Source organism: Atractosteus spatula, chromosome 17 (genome assembly GCF_055471065.1).
Source record: "Atractosteus spatula isolate fAtrSpa1 chromosome 17, fAtrSpa1.hap1, whole genome shotgun sequence".
In the NCBI taxonomy this organism is placed as follows: Eukaryota; Metazoa; Chordata; class Actinopteri; order Semionotiformes; family Lepisosteidae; genus Atractosteus; species Atractosteus spatula.
In genome coordinates, this window is record NC_142722.1 from 7,502,065 (window position 1) to 7,529,254 (window position 27,190).

A 27,190-nucleotide genomic window follows, 5' to 3' on the forward strand; every position below is an offset into this window, starting at 1 on the left:
CTGTTTCAACTGCTTATTTTCAGATTTAGCTTAACAAAAGTAGGAACACTACGTCACCTTCAGACATTTCAATGATTTTCAACCAGTCAGTACTGACAAAAACAAAAACGAGATCCCTTCTTAAACACAAACTTAAAAAAACATTTTCTTTGGGACTGACTTTAGAAAACAAAACTTAAAAGAACAGTGTGGCAGCACAGATATAGTCTTTCATACTGTGCCCTCTACCATATGTCAATATTTGGCATTCCACACATAGCTGTGGCAAAATACAGGCCTGTAGCAGATATTTGCCGTAATTTTTTTGTTGTGGTATAAAATCAGTGGTAATATTCTTTTCAGGCACTGGCATTATCTAGTCTGGACTTTATCAGCCGAAAATACATTCTGACAATACTTACTAGGATGCATAAACATACAAAAGTAAGGGCTCAGCAGTAAAATCTGTGTGGCAAATTCAGGCCAAAACAATGGACAAGCAGTCTGTTTTCACACAAGGGTGGTTAAAACTCTCACCTCCAGCTTTGCAGTTTCCCTGTGCTTTGTGGAAACTGGAGCAACTGTTGCGGAAAAGAGCCCTCGTTTCCTCCTCACGGGGGAATATCTGACCCCCAAACTGCGCAGAGGGCACGTACAGTTCATTAGACTCTTCCCGGTCCCCAGCCCTGCTTCTCCCTTCCTCAGGTAGGTTTGCGGAAAGCAAGCCCGTCTGAGGCCCTGGGGCCAAACCCAGCTCACAATCCATGTCCTCAGTGATGATTGGTATCCGCTGACCGAGTTCACAGCACCTCTGCAACGCCTGCGGATCGGCATCAGTCCGCGTGTACTGTACATTCACCGCATAGTCCTCGGCATAGCAGCCCCCGTTGCTCCGGCGAGCATTCGTCTCCTCGTAAAAACAGCAAGGCAGTCCTTCGTAGTTCCCCTGCTCCGCTGGGCACAAGTGGTCCGTGTTAACACTGTACAAGTTCTGAGGGGTGGATCCTAAAGGGGTCCTAGGCTCCACCCCCTGCATACAGTGGGCTGTTCCCAGAAACGTGGCTCCACCCACCTCCTGACCTTTGCTCTCAGAGGCCGAGGGCGGAATCTCAAAACAGCAGCTGCAGGCCGCCCCCTGATCCCTTTCCTCTGACACTTTATTCCAGCCCAGGAGTTCTGGTCCAGCGCCCTCTGGGGCCCCGGCTGAGGTAGTGGTATTGGTTTCCCTGGGTTCCAGTGAAGAGTGACTGCTATAGTTCGGCTCCAGGCTACAGCTGGACAGCTGGTCCCCTGAGATGAAGGAGGCCCCGGCAGGGGGCTGGAGGCAGTCATGGCCAGAAGAGGCAGGAGACTCGTCCTGAGGGGCGGGAGAGAAGCCAGGTCCAGCCTCGCCCGCTGCCCCTCGACAAGGGCTTTTGCTTCGGTACACGTAAGGGTCATAGTCACTGCTCAGGGAGCTGCGGAAAGTGGAACAGCTCCCATAGACTCCCTGATTGCTCACCTCGGTGCAGTCCAGCATTGAGTCGCTGGAGGAGCAGTGGCACTGGCCTGAACTGCTGCTGCTGCTGTCACTGCCTGGACAGTCCGCCAGGTATCCGCTGCACACCGAGCGGTGGCCATGGTAACAGCTGAAGCTGGACGAGCTTCCACTCTCGCCGAGGCGCGAGGAGGAGGAGGTGGGAGCCATGTGGACCACCGTGGGGTACAGCATGCCTTGCTGGAAGGCCCGGCTGTGGCCTTTGTGGGGCCCACTTCCTGGGTGGCCCTCAGGTTGAGGGTAGGTCAGGCCCTGGAAGAAGTAGTGCTGGTACATGGTCTCGTACTGAGAAAAACAGGAGGCCCGGGAAAAGCTGCGCCCGTTGAACTTGGGCCGCTTGAAAGCATGAGGCGGGGGGTAAGGCCCAGCCCGGTGCTCCATGCTACAGTGGTGGGGGTTCAACGGGTGGTCCAGGTGGAGGGGAGGGTAGCTTTGGATGAAAGCAGAGGATTGGGCCGGATAAAGATTCTGGTCGCCGTGCTGCTCCACAGTCAGAACTGTAATGGGGTTGCCGTGGGGGTCGATGCTGGTTCGAGTGGGGTACGCAGTCACTTGGCCGGCTCTGTGCACTCGCCCCGGGTAATGCACAGGAAGAACGACTCTCTGCTGTCGACCGTGGGCTGGGTTTCCAGGCTCCATGCAGATAGGTCCAGGGTTTCCCTTTTTTTGTTCTGCAAAAGGAGAAAGGAGAAATGGATGGCACCGCATTAAGACTTCCCAAGCCTGGTCGCAAAAAGCCATTTAGCTCATTGCCATCACTGCCCAAAAATCAACTATGGAACAAACTCACAAATATATTTTTTGGGGGACAGACTCACCAATTATATTATGTCTGCAGTGGGGGCAGGTATGATGCTGAAGCAGCCAAGGGTCCACACATTTCTTATGAAATCTGTGAGCACATGGAATCACGCGCAGTTCCTGCAAAATTGAAGAGATGTCTGCTGTCATTCTGAGAATCGGTATTTTCCAGGGAAAACTGTTTACTTCAACAGAAAACGGCAGATAAACCTCTTAAACTTAGCTCACCGCTCAGTTTATAGAACTGGTTTTCACAGCTACCAAAACCCGTCCGTTTTGCCACAAAAACCAGAAACACTTTAACATGTAATGAGCACAGCGCAGCAATTACGCTACACTAGAGGCAAAAGCAGCACATCAAGAATACCCATTACTTTCTAAAGAAAACAGGTCTTGAACATTCCAGCTCATTTCACAGCATGGTTATGGTTTGAAAAGGCTGGCAAGGAATATCAAACCATCTGCCATTTCTTAAATTAGAGGAGAGCTTGGGAATAAAGCAAAATTGTTTCCACCTGCCAAGTAATCCTCCACGGGCTACTTCTGAGCTCTGCACATCTCTTTCAACTGAAGGCAATACAACCTGGTCCAAGTGTTTCACTCTGTACCCTTCCCAATCTGAATTGTTGTACACCAAGTGCAGTTAATAAAAATGTACCCCAGAAATATGCAGGGTGATTCATACACTTTGCTACTGTAGCTAACAGAAAATCATAGCTCAGCCTCTCTATCTCTTTGCTACCCATTTCCAAAATTCAATCCAGCAACGGTACAAACTGGCTTATTGTTATTACAGTTGGTCTATGTTTAGGAGCTTATCTATTTAAGACGGTTGTAAATATTTTTCAAAATGGAACTGGAAATTCTTGGCATTAAAGATGCAGAATTAGATGTAAATGGCAAAGGCAGAAAATGCAGTATCTCAGATGAGCATCTAGGTCCCAGACACAAATCAGACAACCTATGGAAGCTACTATTTCACCCAAAACATAGGATTTCAGCCCTGAGGGAGAAGCCTTCATGTTCACTATATATTGTTAACATTTTTATTTTATAAACATAGATTAGAAGGAAAATCTTCCATGGTTATTTGCTTTGAGCCTGCTTTCTTTTTCATTCCTCTTTTGAAACAGCTTTCCATTTTAACAAAATGTATATATATACACACACTCTTGCACAATTGTGTGTGGCTTTTGGATTAATTAAAAGCTAAGACATTCACATTTTGAGCTTTCATGTCACAAAGCCCAAACAAACATCAGAACATATTTTTTTCTTTGCTTCCACACCCACAATTCATGGCTTCTATTTACATCCCTTCTTTGTTCATTTATATTGAAGTATATATACAGTATATTCATTTTTCTGGTACTGTTATTATAAAAATGGAACTTGTGTAAATGCGTACAGATTTCCTGGTTTCAATTCCAGGATGGAAAGCCGCAGTGTTTTCTGTGCTTTCAAACTAGGCTCTTGACATGTTCCTCACCAGAAATGAGCTTTTTCGTGTAACGTCTGGAAGAATGGCCACACACAGTATGACAAAGGTCCACATTGATGTTTACTACATAAGGAGCAGAAGTATTTCTATCAAATAACAAACTGCCTCGGACGATGAAAGCTTGTGATGCACTGAAGATTGTGCATTATGAACATAAGATGAAATTAAATCTGAAATGTTTATATTAAAATAAATGCAAAGGTGCTGGGAGTAATCTCAACAAATGATAACAGTCTGTCAAACTGCAGAAAAGGCTGCAGATCTGGGATGCTTTTGGTTTTTCAATGCAAGTTAAAGCATTATGGAAAGTTAAAGCAGACACTTTAAGTATAATGGAATGGATCACGGTCAGCTTTGAAGCAATTACCATTGTGATCTTACACAGTAAAACCCACTAAACACATTAAGAAGCCCCACAGATGACTGACTGGATCTCTTTGAGAACAGGGTGTGGCATGTGTTTCACAAGACTTTAAAAACACCTGCAGTCTAATCCCATCCTCCTGGTGGGACTGTTTTCAGAAGTGGCTATGATGAGAGCAAAGATGTTTTGGGACTGGAATCCACACTCCACCAGTCCCAACAAATCAATCAGACTGACGTGTGGGCATTGTTCTAACTGGGGATGCTGATGGAAATCTGTCTCCAGAGCCTCAGGCCAGCCACTGAGCAAGACTGGAGGTCTGAAGAATCGTATTCGCCGTGTAACTGTTTTATTAGGAACATGATGGAAAGTGTGCACCCAGGTGCCCTGTAGAGGGCAGTAAAGTAGTATAGAACAACGGGTTTAGCTTTCGGCACTCTCCCAGTGAAAGGGAAAAAAAAAATCAAAAAGGTTTTTGCTTTGATAATCCATGCTACACCCCTGAAACATCCAAATGTTTGCTGCACTGTCAAATGAACCTGCCTGATAGAAAGTCTTATTAAATTTCATAGGTGTTTGGCCATGTTAATCAAGAGTGACCACCAACATGAAAGTCAAGCATGCGGCAGGAAAGCATACTCACCAAAACCTATGAATGACAGGTGAACAATATAAGATGACAAGCTTATTGGGTTGTCTTAGGCACATGTGAACCTGTGACCCTTCTTAATCCATCTGAGAAGGGGGGAGAGATCTGGTCACCCTGAAACGTGCTCTGGAATGGAAGTGATGTCCTTTGAGCTGCTGATAGGAAGGCAACAAGGACAACTCCCAGGCTTCACAGAACAGCAACCGAGCATTAAGTTCTTGGCCTCAGTGTTTTATAAACTCATAAAAAAACCACAGGATGAGTCATCAGATCTTCCTGTGCTTTTGTTCTGCGTTTCATTTCATTTTCTTTAATCTCTTTGGTGCTATTCATCCTTTTATTTTACCACTTCCTCCTTCCAGTCAAATGTGCCTTCCTTTGTTCACACTGTTTTTCTTAACCTTTTTCTGCCCAAATGTCAACACAAAACCACGCAAAAACAACTCTGCTGGGCCAGGGCCTGCCCTTTGAATACTTCAGCTCACCACACAACGCTGTATTCAAGTCATGGATCAGGACAGTTGTAGATGTAACCTATCTGCTTCAGTAGACGAGACGCTGAATTAAGTAAAGGAGTATATATACAGTAACCGAACGCAGGCAGAAGTAAGTGGGTTAAGTCCCATTTTTACAAGGTCAAAGCTCTCAAAACACATTGAGTAGAAGAATGGCCAATGTTGAACAGTGTAGAAGTCACAGGTAGTTTTCTTGTAGGAAGGTTAGCAGCAGTATTACCACCTTGTAGTGTGATCCCATCAAATCTTACGATGCTAAGCAAGTCTGGGCTTGGTCAGTACTGGGATGAGTGACCTCCAAGGAAAACCAGGTTACTGCTGACCAGTATTAGTTGAAGTATTAGTAGGTGGAGTGCCATCCTTTGGACGAGATATAAACTGATGTCTTGGTTACTTGATCACCAAAGTGGCAATGTCAATTTAGTGTAGTTTAATTTAGTGTAGATTTGTCCTAGCCAAAGCCCACTCTAGGACTGTACAATCTGGTAAACTTCATCAGTGGTAGTGCAGGGGAGCTATTGCGGTGCGGTGCGGTGCATAATGGCTCCCAAGTGTCCCCCTTATGGGGGGCTGCTTGTTGACGAACTGGGTCCCAATTTCTATATAAAGCACTTTGAATTCTTTGGAATGAAAAGTGCTCTATAAATAGAAATTACATTTAAAAGTTTCAAATAAGAATGTTAATGACAAAACATGAAAACAGTCGTCGTTCCTGCCTGTATTTGTCATTTAGCTCAGAACCTAACGGGTAAGTTGATAAAAGCTCTATTTTTCAAAGGGGCTAAACCACCACACATGATGAAGAAAGCTGAAATGTGTAATCGGGAGCAATTGTGGGTACTTGAGGCACTGTTAAAGTGGCAAATCCTTCTCCCCCTTACCTCTCCGTCAATGTACTTCTCCAGACAGATAGCACAGTCAGAGGTGGAGCTGCTGCTCAGCGAGTCTGATGTGCCACAGCTGCCCTCTCGAAGACCTTTGCCTTTCGACTTGAATTTTCGCGTCTCCATCTTCTCAAGTGCTTGGATGGCCATCCTGTTCATAGAGCTCTGGTGTCAAGTAAAATAGCAAAGGAGAACACGGTAATTAGGTGCTGGTTCTGAACTATAATTTTATAATTAAGGCAATTTACAAGAACAGTACAAGTGACTCTATACTAGGGTTTCCCTGGTCCCTGATCAGGAGAGCTGGACTGCATTCCAGCTGTGCTCTTTACTTAATTGAACCCAATCCAAACAATTTGCTTGGCTGGAACTTCTTTCTACTTAAAAATGTGAAAAACTAATTTTACTTCTGAAACATAATAATTAAAACACGTTCAAGAACTGAAAGCAACTAAAAATGTTTAATGAATCCTGTTATTAGGTCAATTAAGGTAACAGAAAGATCACCTGGAGCAACAACAAGAGGTGTGAAAGTCCTCAGGACCAAACTAATAAACTCCTGATCTAGAGAAACCAACACTTTAAACTCTTTGCAAACTAGCCAAACCAACATTTGTACAAAGCTGTCTGATCTTCTTGTTTTATTTCATCATTCAATCATACTGAATGGCGCAACAGTGTGAAAGTTAATGGACAGAAGATAAGTGTCTGTGTTAACGACTGTTCATAATCTGGCTCATGATCAAGAGAACTGCCTGTAACTGGCTGTGTGTCAAGCAATATAACATTACTGTGCAGACACAAGCTTGTGTAGCTAATTTAGCACAGCGGTTGTAACATGGAGGACACAGATAGATGCATGTATCAGTACAGTCTGCTCTAATTATTCCTGCACACCTTCATTTCTCAAGGTGTGAAACATGATTATGATGCCACCATTTACTGCTTCAGGGGAAGCATTATGAGAAACAAAGCATGTTTTTTTAAAGAACACTGTGCCCAAATTCTGGAATGTTCTGTATGTTTATCACATTCTGTTTCCATCAATGGATAAAAAAGCACTTGAAGTGAATCGTTTCTTGGCATTACAAGAACAAACACCAGCAGGAAAGGCATACGGAAAGAGTACAACAGTTTTTGCAAACTTTCAAGTGTGCTTACCTGACTTCTTCGTTGCTTTAATTTAATCTTAATGAGGAGGACAAGGCACACTAAGGACACCACCACAAAGAAGGCAAGAAAAATCCCCATATCAAAATACTCTGTTGGCTGCTGTTGAGAAACCAGACAAAATAAAGGCCGTCAATACGACATCTATAACATAAGTATAACATAAGCGTACATTAGAAAGAATTGTAATTTTGACTAATCCAGTTATAGAAGTATTTATACATGTAAGAAAAAATATTAGTTTATTTTGCTGTTTTGCATAGACACTTTGCTATTTTGTCAGTAATACAGAACGATCCACTGATCTTGGAAGGCTCAGAAGACAAAATACCACAAAACCCCCCTGGCAATACAATGGAATCTGAGGGGCTACCATATCATTTGGACTAAAAATCCAAATCCATCCCAAATCCCTAACTTTAGGGCCTGGGAAGCACTTATAGATAAGGGTGTCTGTAAGACATTCGTGGATGTTCTTGGTTAAAGTGCGGATAGACTCCCTGCGTTGTCCTGTGAGGGAAATTTCATGGTATCTTTTTACCAAAAAAAAAACCTTCCTGGTGTAATAAACAAAGCAAAATGTGAAATATTTGTTCAAACACAGAAACATAAAATGTAATCTTAAGGTTTCGAAAAACAAATTAAAACAAAACCATATCAGAATACACTGTAACCGACCATAAACAACAGCTTGACATTCAAAGCATCTTAATTTATGTTTGAGTTTGCTCCCAAGTGAATCTCTTGAATTTTCAAATCATCTTAAAAGGTAAATCCAATTCCATCTGAATGCAGATGTTAGATGGAGACCCCAATGCTGCTTCGTGTGAGGTCCTGACTGTGATTCTTAGTTACGTGTCTGTGTGTACAGCAGGAGTGATCAAAGCACTAATGCCACTTCAACTCTACAGTAATGTTTGTGTTGTAAAATTAAATCTGTTTATCTTACAGGATCAAGATTAAATCGGATATTAACTGAAGTTCAGTGAGGCCAGCGAGTAGCTTGAGACTTGAAATCGTCCCTTTGTAATTAGCAATCTCTTCTCTTCAAAAGAAGATTGTTCCTAGGAAACCAATGAATTTGTTCACAGCAGAAAAAGCTTTGAAATCTCAGAATAGTTTGAAAAATGACTGAAAAACACTGGTAACTTTGCCATGAAATAAAAATATGGAGGGTGAAGATCAACACCTATATATTTTTGTTCATGAAATTGTGGGACATCTTATCCTAGTGCTGCATTTTTACAACAAAATCCATTATTTACTGCCGTTTCTTATGTCAGTCCACATTGAGGTCACCGCAAGGTTTTTTAAACTTCCTTATTTTCAGGTGGTTACTGCTATATCACCTTACTACAATGGCTCAGAAACAGTGAGGATTTTATACCCTACAATAACAATAAAAACATCTCTAGTTTGAGAGTTCCTCTTTTTTTGTCTCTTTCACTCACAACAAAGGTTGTGTATGAAGTCTCTTGCCCGCAGCTAATCTCAGCAGCTAATCTCAGTATGTTCCAAACCACTACCTTGCAAAACTATTCCTTTGATCTTCTGCGCTTATCAATCAAGCACAGGGCCAACAAAACTGTGGTAAAGCAAAAAAAAGGAACTACCCAGACAGGAATGAATTAAGAAGAAAAAGCAGAATAAGCCTGGTAACTCACAGTGTCATTTCAGAAAGCAGACAAAATATCCCAGCCATTCTAAATTAAATGTGGTTTATTATAAAATAATAAAAATAAAGTCATATATAACAAAACCATATCTCCTTGCAGTGCTCTTGGTTAAAGAAGTGCAACAAGTAGCAACAAGTAAACTGCAGCAGAAACTGAATCAATTATTGTGGCGAGACAGAAATGTGTAAATGTACAAATTCATTACAAGTGAAAAATGATGCTCAATTACTGGGTAGGCCATTATGAACTGTTCAGTCCAGCTTGTTCACATATGTGATCTGACGAAGACAGTCACCCAACTAAATCACCTTCCAGAAATCACAGACAGTGAGGAACTGAACAGTCTGTAGCTCACGGGGTAAATGCATCAGACTTATTTTTAAAAAGCCACAAAGTGAAATGCACCACCAGAATGCTGCACGTTGAATAAACGCATTGTGTTATCAAGGAAGTGGCAAATTTGGTGCTTGTCACAGGCCAAGCATGCAGTCGAATTGGATGCATTGGATTCACTAGTATCAAAGTCTAAAAGACAGGAAACTGGCCTCAGGGAACGAGAAGGCTTTAGCTTAAAACTCAGTCCAATTTTTTGTTTAAGAGACAAAGAGCAAAACCATTCTAAAGATCACATTCACTGTTTAAAAAAAACGATGCGGAGCTCCCCTCTTACCCGGGGTGGTCTGTGTTGGATCCTTGCTCGAGCCACCTTCTGTTTATTCACAATGTTCATCAGCTTTACAGCGTCGGCACCCTTCACGTATACAACTGGCCTCTTGAGAGGATCCTCTGAGCCTTGATTGAGCTAGAGGCGAAAGAAGCACAGAAGTCAAAATTACGGGACACAAAAAGATCAATGTCTCTTACTCTGTTGTCATTTAAACTCTATTCTGTTCGTGTTGCTTTAGTTCCCAACATAGTTAGGACATTACTGCCTCCAGAACTTGTGTGTGTTGTTTGTTCCAGTGTATTTGAAATTAGGGTCAACAGACGTCCCAGAAATGCATTTTGTGTCCCGGTGTGCCATCTTCCTCAAGATGACTCACAGCACTGTAGTTAAAGTGTTATGTCTTAAAAGCTTGGTACTGTATGTTTAAAACCATCAGATACTGGAAAATAGCTTCCTGGAATTCAGATAGATTTTCAAACAGAAAATTAGCTCATTCTCCAGTCTCCACTGCTAAAATAATCAGAATACTCAGTGTAGTTAATCTCATTTTCTAATACATATTTTTAAGACCTAAGATGTTAGGCCCAGCATTCAGTAATGTGACCTATGTGATAAGAACAGCTGGGAACGTAAATTCTGAATGTAAACAGCATTCAGTATAGAAATTGAAAAAAATAAAATAAAGACAGATCAAGCTCTGCTCTTGCTTTCTTATCTAATGCTACAAAATCTGCAACTTGAAGAAAAGAAAAGATCCTGAGAACTGTTTCTCCCCAATAGCTAGTTTCCAACCAAAATACATTTTTTTTTGCAATTCTACTGTTTTGTCCCTAAGGTTCTAGTACTGCTGTGCCCTATGTCTGCTTTGTTGAAGCGATACATATCCCAAGGAATTTAAGAAAACAGAATTCCTTTTCTGAAAGCAAAAAAATAAACCTCCTCCCTGAAAGACTTCAAACACAAGTCTCAGACAGTTAATTGTATGTTCCTGTTTGTGTTAAGATTGGAGTGCAGGCTTTGGAGATATAAATCTTTTATTAATGTTTCTCGCAATTTTGCTCAGGGATTTTAATTAGCACTCTTTCCATCGTTTGTCTTTTCTTCTTTTCTCCTTCAACACCCAGACATGTCGTTTTGAATTTACGTCAACTATAGGTTTCGGAAAATTTAACGCCAATGTAAAGCAGTAAAAGAAATTGAGAACTGTACTTTTTATATTGTTTTATGTGGTTGATACAATAATCCTTTATCGTGCCCGTAACTAGGACAAGTCAAAACTCCTAGCCTGTTATAGCAGATGAAACTTTGCCACATAAATAAATTGCCTTAAATAAGTTATCTAATAAGTACTAAAATAAAAGCAGATCACAACACTATAATAAAACAACACTTCAGAACATATCATTCTATTAGGATTTTCTATCTGGTACTAAGAAAATGTTGTATGCTATGAGTGAACAATTTCTGCCCCACAAAGAGCCCAATTAACTTGTCAAGGACATTTAGTAATTGTATAGCCAGGCCATCCATTTTTAGGTTTGTTATTCATTCCCAAATTAGAGCTGAAGAAAAAATGCACCCAAGACGCAGCCAAGCCTACCCGCAGGACTTACAGAACCAAATCTGTGAAAGAGAAGATAATTTTGCCTAGTTCCTTTTAAATAACTGGTGTATATCCTCAAAGGAATGCCTCTGGTTATTGTGTCAATGTACAGATTTTCAACGGGAGGTAAAAACAAATTGAGACCTATCTCTTTGCAGTAAATGGACATTTATATAAGGTTTTAACTGTATTCAAGCAGGAGCATAAAAAATAAGGAGAAAAAGAAAGCCGTTTAGCACATTTGTTTGCTACTGGGCAACTAGTCTATAGACCTCATCCAGACATTTCTTGAAAGAAGCCAGGGTATTGGCTTAGACAACATGGCAAGGATAGCCTGTTTATCACTCCAACAGCCCGTCATGTAACAAAAAAGTGTCCACTGTTCTCAGTTTCTATTTTTGTGTTCCAGATTTAACAAAAGTAACAAGACCTGTTTAGGCGTAATTTAAAAATTGCTGCTCCCCCACAACTTTCAAAATAACTCTTAGCTGGTCATTAATTATTGTTGTACAGACATGGGGCAGAGGGAGGGAAGACACTACACCAAAACCTCACATAAAAAATCATTTTATCCACTTAAAGGCCCACTAGTTCAATTCAGTAATGTCACTGAAATAATACTCATAACGGAGTGAGGATGCAAAATACAGCACCTAGAACAGAGCTCGTGTTAATTTCTAACCTTATTCCAAAGCTGTTTTAAAATAGAAACAAACACTATGCTTAATGCTTTGAAAATTATAATTAACAAGGACTGGGGGCTGAGAAGCTATAATATACACCATCAAATATTAGCCAGCACACTTCAACAAAAAGAAATACCCTTTTGGGCCATGGGCTTACTTTCAAAACCGTCTAAAAAGGTACAAGTACTTTTGTACCTCTTGAATGGATGCTTTGCTACAGTACAACTAACATACAAGTCATACCTGATCAATCGCATCAGGGTTTTCAGAGACATCAAAGATGACAGCTGTCGCCCCCCTCTGGACTGCACGTTTTGCCTGCAGGAAGAAGAAATAATTGAGAACTATGTAGAAATCATCAAGCGATATGTTTTCAACACAGCCTTTGTTCTAAAAAGATACCCTACAAAGCTGGCTGATGCACCTAATGGGAAACAGTGAAGATATTCAGATACTTTGCAATGATACATCTATACTTATGTTTCTCTAACAGATTCTAGTATAAAGAGGCAAATGCTGTGTCCTCAGACCTTCACACTTGTCCATCTCTTGAGTTAGGTTCTCTAGTATAAGAGTTCTTTAAACAGCAGTAATGGGTACAAACAACAAACATGCAATCTTACACTTGATATTTTCAGAAAGGCTCCTGATTAAGGTACTCTTAAGCCCCATAAGAAGTCTTAAAAGAAATGTAACAAATGAGAATAGGCCCTTCAGCCCATGTAGCTTGTTTGAGAGTTAGAAGCTAATTGAAGCAAGGATCTCACCCAGACAGTTTTTAAAAGAAGCCATGGTTTCAACTTTGACAAAATGACTAGGTACAGTAGCTTGTTCCATACTCCAACAATCCTTTGATTTTGTCTAGCATAATTCTAATAATTGTTTCTATACCCATTAAAGTAAGAGAGGTTAGGCTTGTTGGTCTACAACTTCTTGGGGTTTTTTCCCCACCCTTCTTATGGATGGGCACTAGCAATTTTCCAGGGTAACTCCCCAGTCTTTAGTGACTGAAGTGGAAGAGTCACATCAATAGCTTCTGAATAATATCTTCCCAGCAGTACTCAAGGAAACAAGAGATACCATCATGATTTGGGAATTAATTATTTCTTGAATGTTTCTCATACCCAAAAAACATCAGCGTCTTCTATGCTGACACTACATACTGAATGTTTTTCTTCTGCTGCCTGAGGTATGTAATTGACTTCTTCCTTAGTGAACACCAGAGTGATATACTCGTGCAGTACATCAGCCATTTCCCTTCCATTTTCAAGAAGTTTCCATTTATTGTCTCAAAGATATTTCATTTTATCCTTGACAGTTCTTTTACCATAAGAGTGCTTAACTTATTTTTGACCTACACTGCAATATTCCTTTCTAATATATCTTGGTACCTGTGTTTGCAATCCCCGGTACGTGTTTTCTATAACTTGAAAATATGCATGCAAATGTATCTTCATATAACAAAATAATTAAAATTCACATTACCCTCCTCAAACACTAGGTTTATGTCTTGATGTATAATGATTCGTTAATTGAGTAGGTGCCTCACATACATTTGGATAAAACTGTTCCTTTCCTTGTCTGTTCCACTAGAGGTCCACCTTTCCCTTCTAGATAAATGAGTGACGAGTTCATGCATGTAAGATGAATTTTCTTCTGTGTGCAACTACAGTTTATAATAAAAGCAGAAACAGAAAACAACCAATGAACAGCAAATATAAAGATGTTGTTAAATCACACCTTAAATGTATGCATCAGCCTACTTTCCACTTGCTGATGAATTGTATTAAAACACAACAGAAAATCCAGCATACTAAACAACCCTTTTAATGATGAGAAATCCATTCCTCTAATTTGAAAAATGTGAAAAGTGAAAAAGACCTGAAGCCAGATATTTTTAAGTATACTGATTATAAGATGACCAAAGTTGGTAAACTCTTGCATGAATCTTTAAATCCAATTAAAATGACATGAAACGCATAATATGCCTCCATGATTATGTGCAAGTAAGCATTTTATGCTTTGCTGACAAACTCCCCTTGCTTCAGTCCAAAAAATAGATGAACTAAAAGCATTTTAAAAAGAGAAACAATGCCTGTATAACAATGCAAAGAAAACATTTCTTATATTTAAATCCACAAACTCTTGACTCAAAGCTGCATTTCCTTGACTTTGGAACCAGAACAGTATGTTTGGGATCAAGTTTATCCCTGTAGTTTTGAGCTTTCTGGTTCCATTCCAGCTCACTCTCAGTTTAATAAAAATGCTGTGAGATCAAAGTGGCTGGGAGAGATGTGCTTTAATTCTGTTATCGCTTGGATGATAGATGCGGGCGGCCCAATCAGAAGTGCTTTGAGACACAGGACAAAACAGAGTGCCAGGGAATGAATTTGTTACGGCAAACAGATGCCTAAACATTTTACATTTATCTGCGATGACAGAATTTCACAGTTCTATAGGAGTGATTTCTGATTTACTGCTCGTGAAAATGCTCATTAAAGAACCTCCGTCCATAATCTAGTATCTCTCAGATAAATATATATGGATGGAGACAGATCAATAGACTGACAGATAATGCCTGCAATTTAGTTCAGTAGCTAAAGCTCGAAGTGAGAAAGCTTTTCATGCCATATCCTTAACATAGTTGTTAGTATGCAGTCCCTGAGGGAATTTCTTGGTTTAGTTTTCTATGAAACCAGTAAATTGCAGGGATGAACAATCTGCATTTAATCTTAATATAAAATTAAATGTCAGTACAGAGTGCACTTGGGTGGAGTTAAAGATAGGCAGGGCCTGTATTTATGTAATACTGTAGGAAACATTCTGAGATACAGCATTCTACAGAGCATCATACAGGGTCTTCTGATAACCCCGGTGTGCTGGCTAAATTCCTCTCTGGTTGTGCGCCGTCTGGCCTCCATAAAGTTGCCCCTTAATTCAAGAGGTGAAGAAACGACTCAGTTCTCCACGTAATCTGCTGTTCAGAGCGGATGCTGAATGCAGCATGCCATATATGAGCCAGGTGGGCAGGCGGATGCTGCACTTTTGTAGTGGTTTTTATTGGGGTTCCCTTCCTTGAGAACCGTCGAGATGAAAAGCGCTGAACAAATGCAGGGAATCATCATCAACCTAATTAATCCTGCTGAGAGGACAAAGAAGCACGAATGTGTGCATGTCAGCATATGAACACATTTTGTGCTCATTTCCATCTATCTGCGGACAACGCCAGTCTGCGCTGGCCTGTTTCCACATGCTCTCACCTCATTGCTGGCCAAAGGAAGTTCGTGGTCTGAAAACAAGACAAAAGAAGCCAGGACTCATATTATTACAGAGTTCAAAGAGGAAGCAATTTGTGGATAGAAACTTTTCAGCGACTGTACTAACAGGTTTAAATAAACTTGCCGTTCGGTCACAGGGAATGATTCACTTGGCACAAACAGAGGAGGGCATACATTCTTGTTTAATGCATCTGCTTCCATCTTTAAACCACTAGCAATACAATGGTTCTCACTGTTGTGATGCGAATCTAATGTAGATATAAATTCTAATGGTTTCGAATTCGGAGCTCCATCAGATCCAATTTAGCTTTCAATTAATAAGGATGTTCCAATGTTCTGCACCACCTAAAACCACTGCTGTTTTGTTCATAGAGGATGTGGAATTCAAAGTATCATAAAAGGAGCCGAGAGCTTATCAACTTGAGCTCATTCTTGCAAATTATGGCAACAAGACATAACTAATGATTTAACTTTCAGTTAAATACTGTATATTTCATTCAAAATATTTTTATTATCTTGGTGTTACTCTGAAATACAGAATTAATTTAAACTGAACAGTATGCAAGCAATACCAATGTCATTCACCTCCTACAGCATGCAAAACACATGCTGCTACAGTATTTATCGATGAACAAGAGCACACCAACTTTTGAATTATTCAACCTGAAAAAGCATCACTGTCATACTACAAAGTTCGTGAAGACTGACGGCAATTACAGGGGATCTAAAGATTCCGTAGAGAATGTAAATTGAAACATGCTCAGTTCAGCACTCCCACGTATCGAACGTGGGATCGTTTAACGCTGCTAAATAATTGAGATGCAGGTCTGTCATGAAAAAGGTTCAAATAAATATTTAATTGAAAGACCCCATGTGCAGTTTTGGAATTTCACTTATTTGTAAATACAGCACTGGAGCACAGTTTTTAAAATAGAACTCTGGCTCACATTAAAGTCTGCCTAAGCAAACTGAAGTTGTATACGGCGCAAGAACGATGGCTTTGCTTTTTTTTCCATATTTAAAACCAGTGAAAGGCTCGCCCCTCTGGGGGAAATAAAGCATTCCTTCAACGAAACACAGATCATCTCTTCCTTCAGCCTCTCAGCAAACTGAAATGCAAATTCTGTGCAAGTATCCACAAAGCGGCTAACATGATGGGAAGGGAAACAGATTGGATATGTAAAAAAGAATATGTAGCATAATACACACTGCCGTTACAAAAAAGCTCAAGTGGTTAAAAAGTAAGGTTCCCTTAAAGACTAAGTAAAAAAAAGAAGAAATCAACAGACTGTGATCTTAAGCTGTGATATCTGAGCAACTTTTTATTGCTTTATCTTCTTTTATTATTACTGGTTAAAGTGTTTGTCTTCTTTTTTAATTTTATATACCTCATGATCAAAAAGAAACTGGGAGAACCAGCCCCCCCCCCCCCCCCAGATCAGTCTCAGCTGTAGTCCATTCAGCACTGTCTGCCTCTGCCCCTTTGATGTTTGCGATCCCAGTTAATAATTAATAGGCCTTGGTAAAAAAGAGCTTAAAAAAAGAAAGAAAGAATCCACATTTAGGCAGCCACTGCAATGTAGGGACTTGCCTGACGACAGCAAAAATGCACCTAGGGGCACGTAGTAGGCCACACATCACTTCTCCACAGTTTTAAAACATTTTTTCCCTTTTCCCCTAAAAGTCAGGAGGCTGGGGTGTGTGGAGGCCTACTTGTACTTTATATTGCGCATCTTCACGGCACCTACTCACTCAAAGCAAACCAAATCCCGCGTGCAAAATGTGAAAGAAATTATACATGCACATATACAGTATAAGCACATGGTTTCTGTAACCCTGATGTTGGTTTTGGAGCTTTATTACATAGTGGACTGATTTGCTTTTAATTGGTTTAAAAATTTAAAAGATTCAGAACAGCAACCCCCCACTAAAAAGCAAGCAACAACAGAAAAACAGAAATAACTTATTTGAGCGTGGTCCATGTGTTGGCAAAACATCCAGCATCCTTTTTCCACTGAATTGAACAAAAGGATTCATCCTTTATTCCCCTTAAGTGTAAATTACAGCATAAAGCATAATCACCAGCAAGCGTTTTAACCCTGTTTGAAACTCTGGAAAGAAAACCGTAGCAGTTGCTCACCTAGAAGACACTTTTAGCAGAGATCTTTTTGCAACAGTTACTTTATAGTGGAGTGATCACAACTTTGAGAAGTGCACTGATCTTGATGAACTCACCAAGAATAAGTTAATGGCTAAGCACAGGTCGTCTCTTTACGTTTCTTTTATAATCAAGATGAGAATAAGTTTATTCCTTCTTCCTTCCTTTATTCTGCCCCATTCCTGCAGACTGTAAGTAATACAGGAATTCACATTTTTCTCCCCCAGTCACACTAAAAACACAAACACATAAACAGTGCTTTACCATATGAGTGTTAAGGACCAGAACACCACTGCGGCTATTACACTCTGATACTAACAAACACGTCACTATGTCACATTTATCGTCACTTTGTTGTTCAGTAACTAAACACCAAAAAACAACTGTAAAAACATTAACCAAAGAAACAGCACATTTTGCTTCTTTACATCTAATGTGGTTTAAGGGAGAAAAATGAATACACAGTGTGCGTACTGAATCGCTTCATAAAGATTTGCACAGCTAAAAGCAAGAGATGGCTCACAAAAATCACACGCTTAATATAATATCATTCAGTTTCCAAAATAAAAAAAAACATTTAGCCTATTCTTACAATAGGAATTCGATGCTTGGAGCATTTCCATTACTAATAAGTTCTGAAATTTGCCGCAACTACCAAAAGCAAACAGACACAAAGTCAACATCATGGCCAGGCTGAATAAAAAATCTTGTTGGGAGTGATAATTCCAGAGGAAGGGAGCAGTGCTTCCGAGCTAGAATGGCTAGCTCAGTGTGAAGAGAATTCATCCCGTGTTTTCCGATCACTGATCTGCTCTCCAGGCTTTAGTTAGCCCTGACCTTCCAGATTCTACTGGCAGGAGATGAAAGTGCTTGAACCGCAAAGTCAAGCCCCCTCAACAATTATACTTTTTTTTTCTTACCCCTTTTACTGCACCCCCCCCCCACACAAGTACACACGAAACTCAGCCTCCCCCTCCCTCGCCCATCAGGAATACTACCAAGGCGACGTATACGCGCACATACACAACCTCCCTTGCGCACGCACACACTTTCTCTCTCCAGTGCATTCTTTTTAAAGCACACACACGGAAAGAAAACTGACACAATCTTCCTTTCAGAAACTTATCAGGCCGCAGCCTGTGTCTTTTCTTAAAAAACAAAATCATGCATGGTGAGATGGGGTTAGTGGCTGGCCCAGGCTGAGTGCATTTCTAAACTGAACAGAAAGCACTACACCTGCACAAAGGAGTTAAGGGGGATCTGGTAGCAGCCCTATATGGCAAATTCTATTCACCCCACTACAATGGGATATTTCACCACCTCCCCTCCCCACACCAACATCTAAAGTCAGAGAAGTCTGCTTTTAAAATCCAACTCTCTTTCTCCACTGGTGTAATTAAGGCAATTCATTCTTCTGAAGGTTCCTCTCTACTATTATACTGTAATTGTATGTTGCCTCCTGGCTCCTCTATTTTATTAAAAGATAAAGGCATACTTTTCTCTCTCAGTTTTAAGTTATCTATAAACTTTTTTTTTAAATAAGGTGCCAAGGGATTATTTACATTCCCTGAATATAAATAAACCCAAATTTCTAGGCCTGTAATTAACTCTTTTCTTTCAGGAATCTCTAAATGGTGCTTTGTGCCTTTCAATTTATTGGCGTTTAATTATTCTTTGGGGGCATCATAACCCAGGATCGTAGATAAAAAGCACATTTTCTTCAAACAAATCATAATTTACATCTGTCCTCTCTTCTTACACTTGAAATAAAATAGTCCTTATTGAATACATGAAAAATAAGACTTGGAAAAGGGAAACAAAACAGTCCAAGAACAGTATACAGTAAGTATTAATAGAATTAGGGTTCCCATGACATGGCTACCCCTAAGTCTGTAATCAATCCCCCACCACACACCCCATTCTATGCTATTGAGAACGTGGTAATTAAAACATCATCAGGCTGGATGTGAAACAGCTTGCAAGACATTCCCTTCAGAAACATGGAAAGACTTTGTTTAGACTAAACCATTACCACCTATTTAAATTACGCACTTTACAGCTGTTTACATTGAACACTCTGCAGAAACGCAGTGCTTGAGGATGTATAAATTCTCCCTAGCAGAAGTAATAACTATATTTGCAAACAGAATAAGTATTTAGATTTTAAAAAACCGGCATGTTTTCACAGGGGACGATTAGTAACTGCTTTCCAGATTTTGTTTTAATAATGTTGGTATTACTCTGCACAATCAGGAAAAACCAGAGCACGGAATATATTTGGTGTGTTTTGCTGAAATAAATTTAAAAGTGATGTACTGTATGTCCACATTAAAAGGCCTCAAGCTTTGTTTGTCTTTACACGGACTATAAAATAAGAAAGCCCTTCTTTTTTCACCAATGGTATATAATGTGTACCGGATAAGTTCTGCCAGGTTCAGAGTTTACGTAGTGATGCAAGAGAAGGTACAAAGGCTGGACTTTGCATGCCCTTGGGTTTAATAAGATTAAAGTTTTTTTTTAAATGTTCCCTTTCACTATTTGATTTTGCTTCAGAGACTGTTACCGGTTGACCAGTAACATATACTAGCTCCTGGGTAAATTATTTGACACAATAAGGACTATTATAGATAAGACAAACCTTTATTAATCACATGAGTGCCAAACACATTGACAAGTGATTACTTTGAACTGCATTGTTACATAACCTAGAACATTCTACAACCTATTAGTTTGTGAACTGTTCATGGAAACCCATAAACAGCTATTAACTTTTTCACAAAGGTACATGTACACTCTTGAATACACAAGCAGCAATGCATTACCAACTGACTATTATGTAAAATGTTGTAAACAGTTTACAAAAAATGACTAGTAGAGAAACCGTGCAAGGTCATTTAACATACATTCTACCCTAAACTAGTGAAACACAAAACAAATGTCAGCTTTGATATTCAATATAATGAAATGAGTTATACAACCAGACAAACACAAACTGTTACTTCAACTCATGATTACAGCCCTTGTGCATCACAAAAAAAAGAATGTGTGAACAATAATCGCTTTTAATAATGAAAAGTGACTTAAATGTACCCTTCGAGAAATAAGCATGCAATCCACTTTTTCTTACCCATTTTCAGATCAATAGCAACTCTGAGGGAGAAAATCATATCACAAGAAAAACTGGTTTAAAAAAGGATCCCATCAAGGCAGTCAGAGTACCAAGGAACTGCCTATATAAATAGATACATACCTTACAACCCACACATTGCATTCACGCATTACTATTTATGAAGCTTGTGTATTATAGCACTGGGTGCTAAGTACTAAAGTAATTTCGGGTTTGCTTATACGATAAAGACTTTGAAGAAAAACTGGATACTGGCTCTTTAAAAAGCTATAAAAGGCAAAAGCTATGACCTAGTTTGATCATGATTTACCCTGATCTGTGTATCACAGCAGAAAGGAACACTATCTCCGTGAGGCAGCAGTGTCACTAACAATTGATTATGGTAGAAAGTCACCCCTGCCCGCCCCACCCAGCAAACAAGACAGAAGGGTATATTCTTTCCTCCCTTGTCATAAATGCACACACAGGTAAATTCTGAACATCCACGGTTTTGTAGTTTTTTCTCCTGTCTTGAAAACAGACAAGCAAATGCTTATTTTAACATTTAAAAAGCACAGAGAGTGCAATGTGGAGAAGGCATCTCCAAAAGCAGAATGCTACCGCTCGTTTTGTAATAACTTTTGACATTTATAGGAGTTATTTATAATTTTACCCATCCTCTTGGCCAAAAACACAACAAGAGCCGTCCAAAAAAGGTGCCAATCTCGTTGGTGGCCTAGTGAAGTAGTGCATAATTAATGTACAATAATTTCCGGCCAGGCTTCAGCAGTTTTAACCCTGCAGGGCTGTGCCTCATTTCAGAGTCCTGATACCAACTTGGGCTACAGGCCATTTTGGCAAAGCTATCCACAGAAGGAAAATCGAGAGCTTTGTTGCCAGTTTCCCTTCATCTTGGAGAAAGACACTGTACAGCATGAGTGTTCTGAACATAGCAAAAAAAACAGTCTTTTGGAACTGCCCCAGAGGAATAAACCAAAGGCCTTCATTAAAGAAAGTTTCTTCCTCAGCCTTCCTTCAGAAAGAAAAGAACTGTCTTCTGGGAGCAGAAAGAATGTATTGAGACAACTACTGAGAAATGGGGCTGTTCATCACATCAAGAGCCGTTAGAAATGTGAGATTTTCTCTTACAGCAAGGTATGACAAAACCTTACCAAGTCCCATGAGGACACCCCTTTTGATCGTTCTTTCCTTTGAGTTCTTTTTTTCCTCTCTCACCAAAACATTATATGCACATAGAGGAACAGCTGAACGTGACAAAAAATCTGATAGCCAATGATTTGTGCAAGGATGTGTATCACTGAATTACAAGAAGTTATATACAGAAAACAGAAAAGAGGCATTTTGAAATCCATGCACATGTTTAAATAATCTCTGGATTGCTTGGCCCATACCAAGCACTCTAAAAGATTTTGAGAACTAACTGACCACACGCAGTTATGGTTGCAACAAAATGTACAATAAATGTAAATAATGGGCCACAAACATTATTTGGTTATATATATATATCCTTCAAATGAATTTGTCATTTATCTATATGACAACTCCAGAGTGGTATCACAAACTAGAGGTGAAGGTCTATTTTGTCCCCCTTTGATGCAAAAGTGGTTTTCAACATGAGCCGTGATGAGAAAATATTCTGCACAACTTCCTTGCAAGCCTCAGCGCAGATTAAAGAGGAGAAAAGGAGAAAACTATAAGGAAGGTCAGAGCAATTATTTGCAACTGCATGACACTTTGTCCTACATGTTTGACAGGGGAATGGGTATGCTTCAGTTGAGCAGTACCAGTGGACACATAGTTGACTGTGGGAGGGCTCAGAAACAACTTCGAACCCTGGCATGCTCTCTCAATCTCCACCAAGGCCCAATGCACAATGCAGTGTTGCTATTCAGCTGCAGTTGCATAATCAAGAATTATACAATTGAATTCCACTCTGTTTGTACTAGGGGCACCACCAAAAGCCATGGGTGAGTGCTACTTGGCAAGAAGGGAAACTGGAGAAAAAACAAATCTGTAACAGTATTTAAAATAAGATAAAAATAATCTTAAAACAGTGTTTAGATTCCCTATATTCTGGCATTATAATTAAGCTTAACGTTCACCTCTTCCAATTTTACTTTCTCCTCATTCCTATTGAAATATTAAAAATATCAAATGCAGTTCCAAGGCTCAGAAAGGAATTTGGCACTTTAACATTTTGTTGTTGCTGATGTTGCATTGTTGCCTTGTAAGGAACTAAAGTCCTCTGTTTTAAACTCCAAAAAAGAAAGTTAAGGAATGCTTCAGGGCGTGGAGAAGAGTAGACCATAAAAAGGGAAGACAAGGTTTTGGGTTGCATGCTGTATTATAGTCAAGTTTTGCTCAACAAGGTGGCTGCGAAGATGACAAATTACATTATGAGAACATTAATACAGATAGTGCAGGTGCAGTGCAGTGTCTTGCAATTAATTGTGAAGCAACTCTTTATTTCCCCTCTGCTCTAAATATTGACCCATTGCCAAAACAGAAAGCAGAAGAAAATGTGAGGTTGGGGAGGAGTTTGGTAATGAAAGACTTAATGTCTATACCACCAATTATAGGTCATTTTTAGGGGCTGCGTCCAAGGCTTCAGGCTCCAAGTGGAAGATGGAATTTGGAGTAATAGGTCACCAATTCAGAATGCCGTTCAGAGGGAAGAAGAGTATGGACAGGCAGAACTCCAGCCTCAAAGCTGCAGCATAACAACATCTGCTGGGCTGTCTGTTTGATGTTAAAAGTTCAGCTCCAACTCGCATGCATGAATTGCTACACTGGAAGCAAAGCCTCCAGTTCTTTAAATTATTCACATACAGGAGGCTGGTTTCAGTGTTTTCTTGATCACTGCATGTACAACTGTAGTCGGAGAGGACAGAAGGCTCGCTTTTCTTATTCAAGTCAAAAACAAAACAACCGAGGCCTGGAAACCAACCCCTCCTCCCGAAACTCCACTTTCCCTTCAACCCCCAAACAAAATTCCAAAACAACTGCTAATCAAGCGGGGCAGAGTCTGAAAGCTTGTAATTGGTGCAACATGATGGAAGCTCAACAGCCGGTAATGGACAGCTGCTAGTTAAATTTCCTCTTGTTTTGTTTTTTTTTGATGGTGCTGACTTCCAACACTCGTATCTGTAGAATGCAGTGTTGTGTACAAAAAGGATCCAAACTGCCCTTTCCTAAGTTTATTTTCATTTAGATAAAGGGCATTCTGTGCTCCCCTATCTAAAAAAGTCCCCCCTTTTAAACTTAAACATATATAAAAAGTGGTAAAACTACAGTCCTGAAATCCAAATCCTGAAAATGTCATTCTTGCTATGACAAAGGAGAAGAAAAAAGTTTCTTTTCAGTTCAATTTAGACTTTTTCAGCTCGGAATGTTTCTTTTTCAAAGCAGAAACATTTAAAAGCACCATTTTATTCAAATTATAAAAATACCCCCCAAAAAAGTTGGAGTTATGGTTTTATCACATCAAGCTGGGCTTTCATCTGCTATGAAGAGCCGTGAGGCTATTGACTAAGTAAAAAAAATATCAAACCTAAAAAGGCAAAAAATAAAAAAAGGAAAATAAATCTTATGATTTCTAAAACATACACAGGTTTAAGAGTTAAAAATACAAAACATTCTTCATGTATTATACAGCTTAGATCAGGGTGACTTTCTATGCTTTCTCTTTTCTGATTTATATATATGGTACATTGTGAAGGTCAGGTCTCGAGACTATTGGTTCAAATCCTGGTTGAAGCACACAGTCATTACCCTTGAGCAAATGTATGTTAACTGCTCCAGAAAAACACTTAGCTGTATAAAAAGATACTCTCCAGGTCAGTGTTGTAAAGGAGAATTTTCTCTCAAGTGACTTATCTGTTTAAAAAAAATGATTATTTCAATTTAAAGAGCTGGATGGAAAAAAAATAAGCATCTTTAAAATGCATTTTTTGATTGGGCAGAAAAGAAAACGGGGAAACTGTGCATGTGGGTATTTCTTTAAAATTCAAGCCAAAAATCTTGAAGAGCTTACATACACTATTCATTAAGATCTACAACTAAGATGTCAAAAAGATGAAAGCTCTGTTAACTTGCGGTTTAAATACAGAACTAGCACTGTCCAACATCATTTTAGTAAATGGGCCAGCTCTTTAATTATTCCACAGCATCTTCAGGGACTCAGCAAATCTGTTGATTGCTGTAAATCACAATTTTAAAGAGTCGGTCATTATCTACCACTGATGAAACGATGTTTCCCAGAATTGAAACAAAACAGTCAGACTAGTAATTTTGCAACATCATAAAGGTGTGATGCTGTGACAAAAGAATTATGGTATGTGGGATAATACCGTACATGTGGTTTTTCTCTTGTCTTTTATTTAAACATACAAAAAAAAATCCCTTCAGTGTAGAACTAAGCAAAAAAATAACAAAGCCCCTTATGGTTTGTGGTCAGACAGCAAAGCAAGCCAACTTGCCACACTAAAAAGAAAGAAATTCAACAAAATAAGCATATGAATGAACTTTGCATTTGCACAGTACAGCATCCCTCATGTAGATACAGAGAATACTCTAAAATACTGTAGCCTGTACTATCTGCTGTGCCATCATGTTTCAGCTACATCTGGTAGGAAGGAATCTTCTAGTGCACCAAGAACCATAACCATGTTAAACACCATATAAGATAATGTAATTTATAAGGAGGAAGAAAGATATAAATGTGCAGGTTGTGGAATTATGGCAGGCAATTTGAAGACCCTAATTAAAGGGGGATACACTATGCCTTCTTCTTCTCCTAATCTTTTCCCTTTGAGCTGCCAGAGGGACTGTGTCTCTGCTTGCATAAAAGAGGTTCCATCTTCCTTTGTAATGGTATCCGCTTTTGGGAAAAAAGTGTTCTCTCTGGGCAAACACAGCAGCAGGCCAGCACACTGTCTTCAGAACTTTAGAGCCCTCTTTCTCTGGGAGATTTTTAACCCCTTAGTAGCAAATTGAAAAAGAAAAATTCGGGGGGGGGGGGGGGGGGCATTAGAAAAACAAGCCTTTTTGCAGTAGACACTCCACTCTCACAGAGTTTAAATATTTCAAAGAATGAGACGTATCTCACGTATAATGATCACATTCAGTAAGTATCCCTTTCTGACATATTTGCATCCTTCAATCCTAATCCTAGTTTTTGATCCAATATGTACAGAAAACACCTCAACATTGGCTGTTGGAAACGATCAATTTCTGCTGCCTCGGGTGAGTGGAATGAAGTTCACATTTTTATTTCTCTGTCGATACATGTCCAAAATTAGGAGTGCCAAATCCTAATTCTGGGGAACAATTTACATCTGGTTTACCTTCTGAAGAGGGAGAGCTAATTGCTTTGGGGAATGGATGAAGATTTAATTAGTTTAATTGATGAATGCAGAAAAGAAGCAGTAACAAAAGACACTCCTTTTTTATTTTTCTAAGACGAGCTGGAGAAAAAAAGGTTTCGGTTCCATAGGCCACCTACTTCTTTCAACTTCCCCTCCCTTATTCCCCCACTTTTCACAATTTCTTAATTCTCTTTTCATAATTTCATAATTCCAGAGAAATAAAAATGAGCACTGAAGTGCAAAATGAAATGAGCATGGAGCACTGAAGGAGGGGTGCCATCTCCTCAAACTTACATTTACAAACACTCCAGCACCACTGGGTTTGGAGAGATGTTTAATGAAGAAACTGCAGCTCAGCTTTGCACAACTGGCATCGGAGTGTTTACTCAGCTCAGTTACCCGTGAGCTGCATTTATACTGTTCAACTGTGTCAGAAAGACAGCCCCATCCAAAGCTCAATTATACCTCTGATCTCCACCATTGCTTGTGTTAAAAAAAACAATCTATTAGACTTCCTGCGTTTTGTGTATTCTATAATCAAGCTCACAAGAAACAACTTCCCCTGCCGCATTATCTGAAGATTAAAGAAGAGACAAGTGCGATTTCTAATTAAAAAGTAACAGAAGTAATAAGCGGTTGGCATATTAAAGGTATATATCAAAAGCAAAGATCTGCATTCAAGAGGGAAAACTAGTTGAGCTAGGAACTGTTGGTTTTGCCTTCCAATTAGAGCACAAAAAATAATTACAATATGGTGCTTTCCCAGCCAGGTAAATTAAAATTGTAATGCACAACACGATAGGACTACTTTGAGGAGTTTGGAAAGGGGCCACACGGCTGTCAATATAAGGAAGAAATGGGCGTGAGTCCGAGGTTACCTATATCAGTCAGATAACCTGGTGCATAATAAAGTTGTGGTATCCTGCGCTTTTGTGTTGTTCCTCTTTTTTTCTTCTTTATTTAATCATGCCACACCCTGCCCCTAAATACAATGCTTTGCTTTGATATGTAGCGCTGCACAGAAGGGTGCTCACAGTATAATGCAACACAGTAGCGCTCCTCACCTTCTCCAATGAATTTATTACAGCAACAAGAAACATTTCCGCAAGGAATCAGCAGGTTGAGAAAGCAAGTGCAGCCGCCTGGAGCCAGATGTAACCTAAAGTGAACTGTGCCGTGCACTGTTCAAAATAATTGCCAGCCGAAGTTGAACTGTAAATTGCCTTGGG

General features: G+C 39.7%; 1 protein-coding gene across 2 annotated transcripts in view; it reads right to left on the reverse strand.

Annotated features, from left to right (window-relative positions):
• The window catches only part of znrf3 (zinc and ring finger 3), a 79,472-nt gene that overhangs the window by 1,777 nt on the left and 50,505 nt on the right, over positions 1–27,190 (reverse strand). For both annotated transcript variants that reach the window (XM_088935995.1, XM_088935996.1), the window contains 6 exons: positions 12,276–12,350; positions 9,747–9,878; positions 7,392–7,502; positions 6,228–6,395; positions 2,335–2,437; positions 517–2,187 (listed from right to left, as the gene is read on the reverse strand). In XM_088935995.1, the coding sequence (XP_088792121.1) occupies positions 517–2,187; positions 2,335–2,437; positions 6,228–6,395; positions 7,392–7,502; positions 9,747–9,878; positions 12,276–12,350 (2,260 nt within the window). The remainder of the gene's footprint in view (positions 1–516; positions 2,188–2,334; positions 2,438–6,227; positions 6,396–7,391; positions 7,503–9,746; positions 9,879–12,275; positions 12,351–27,190) is intronic.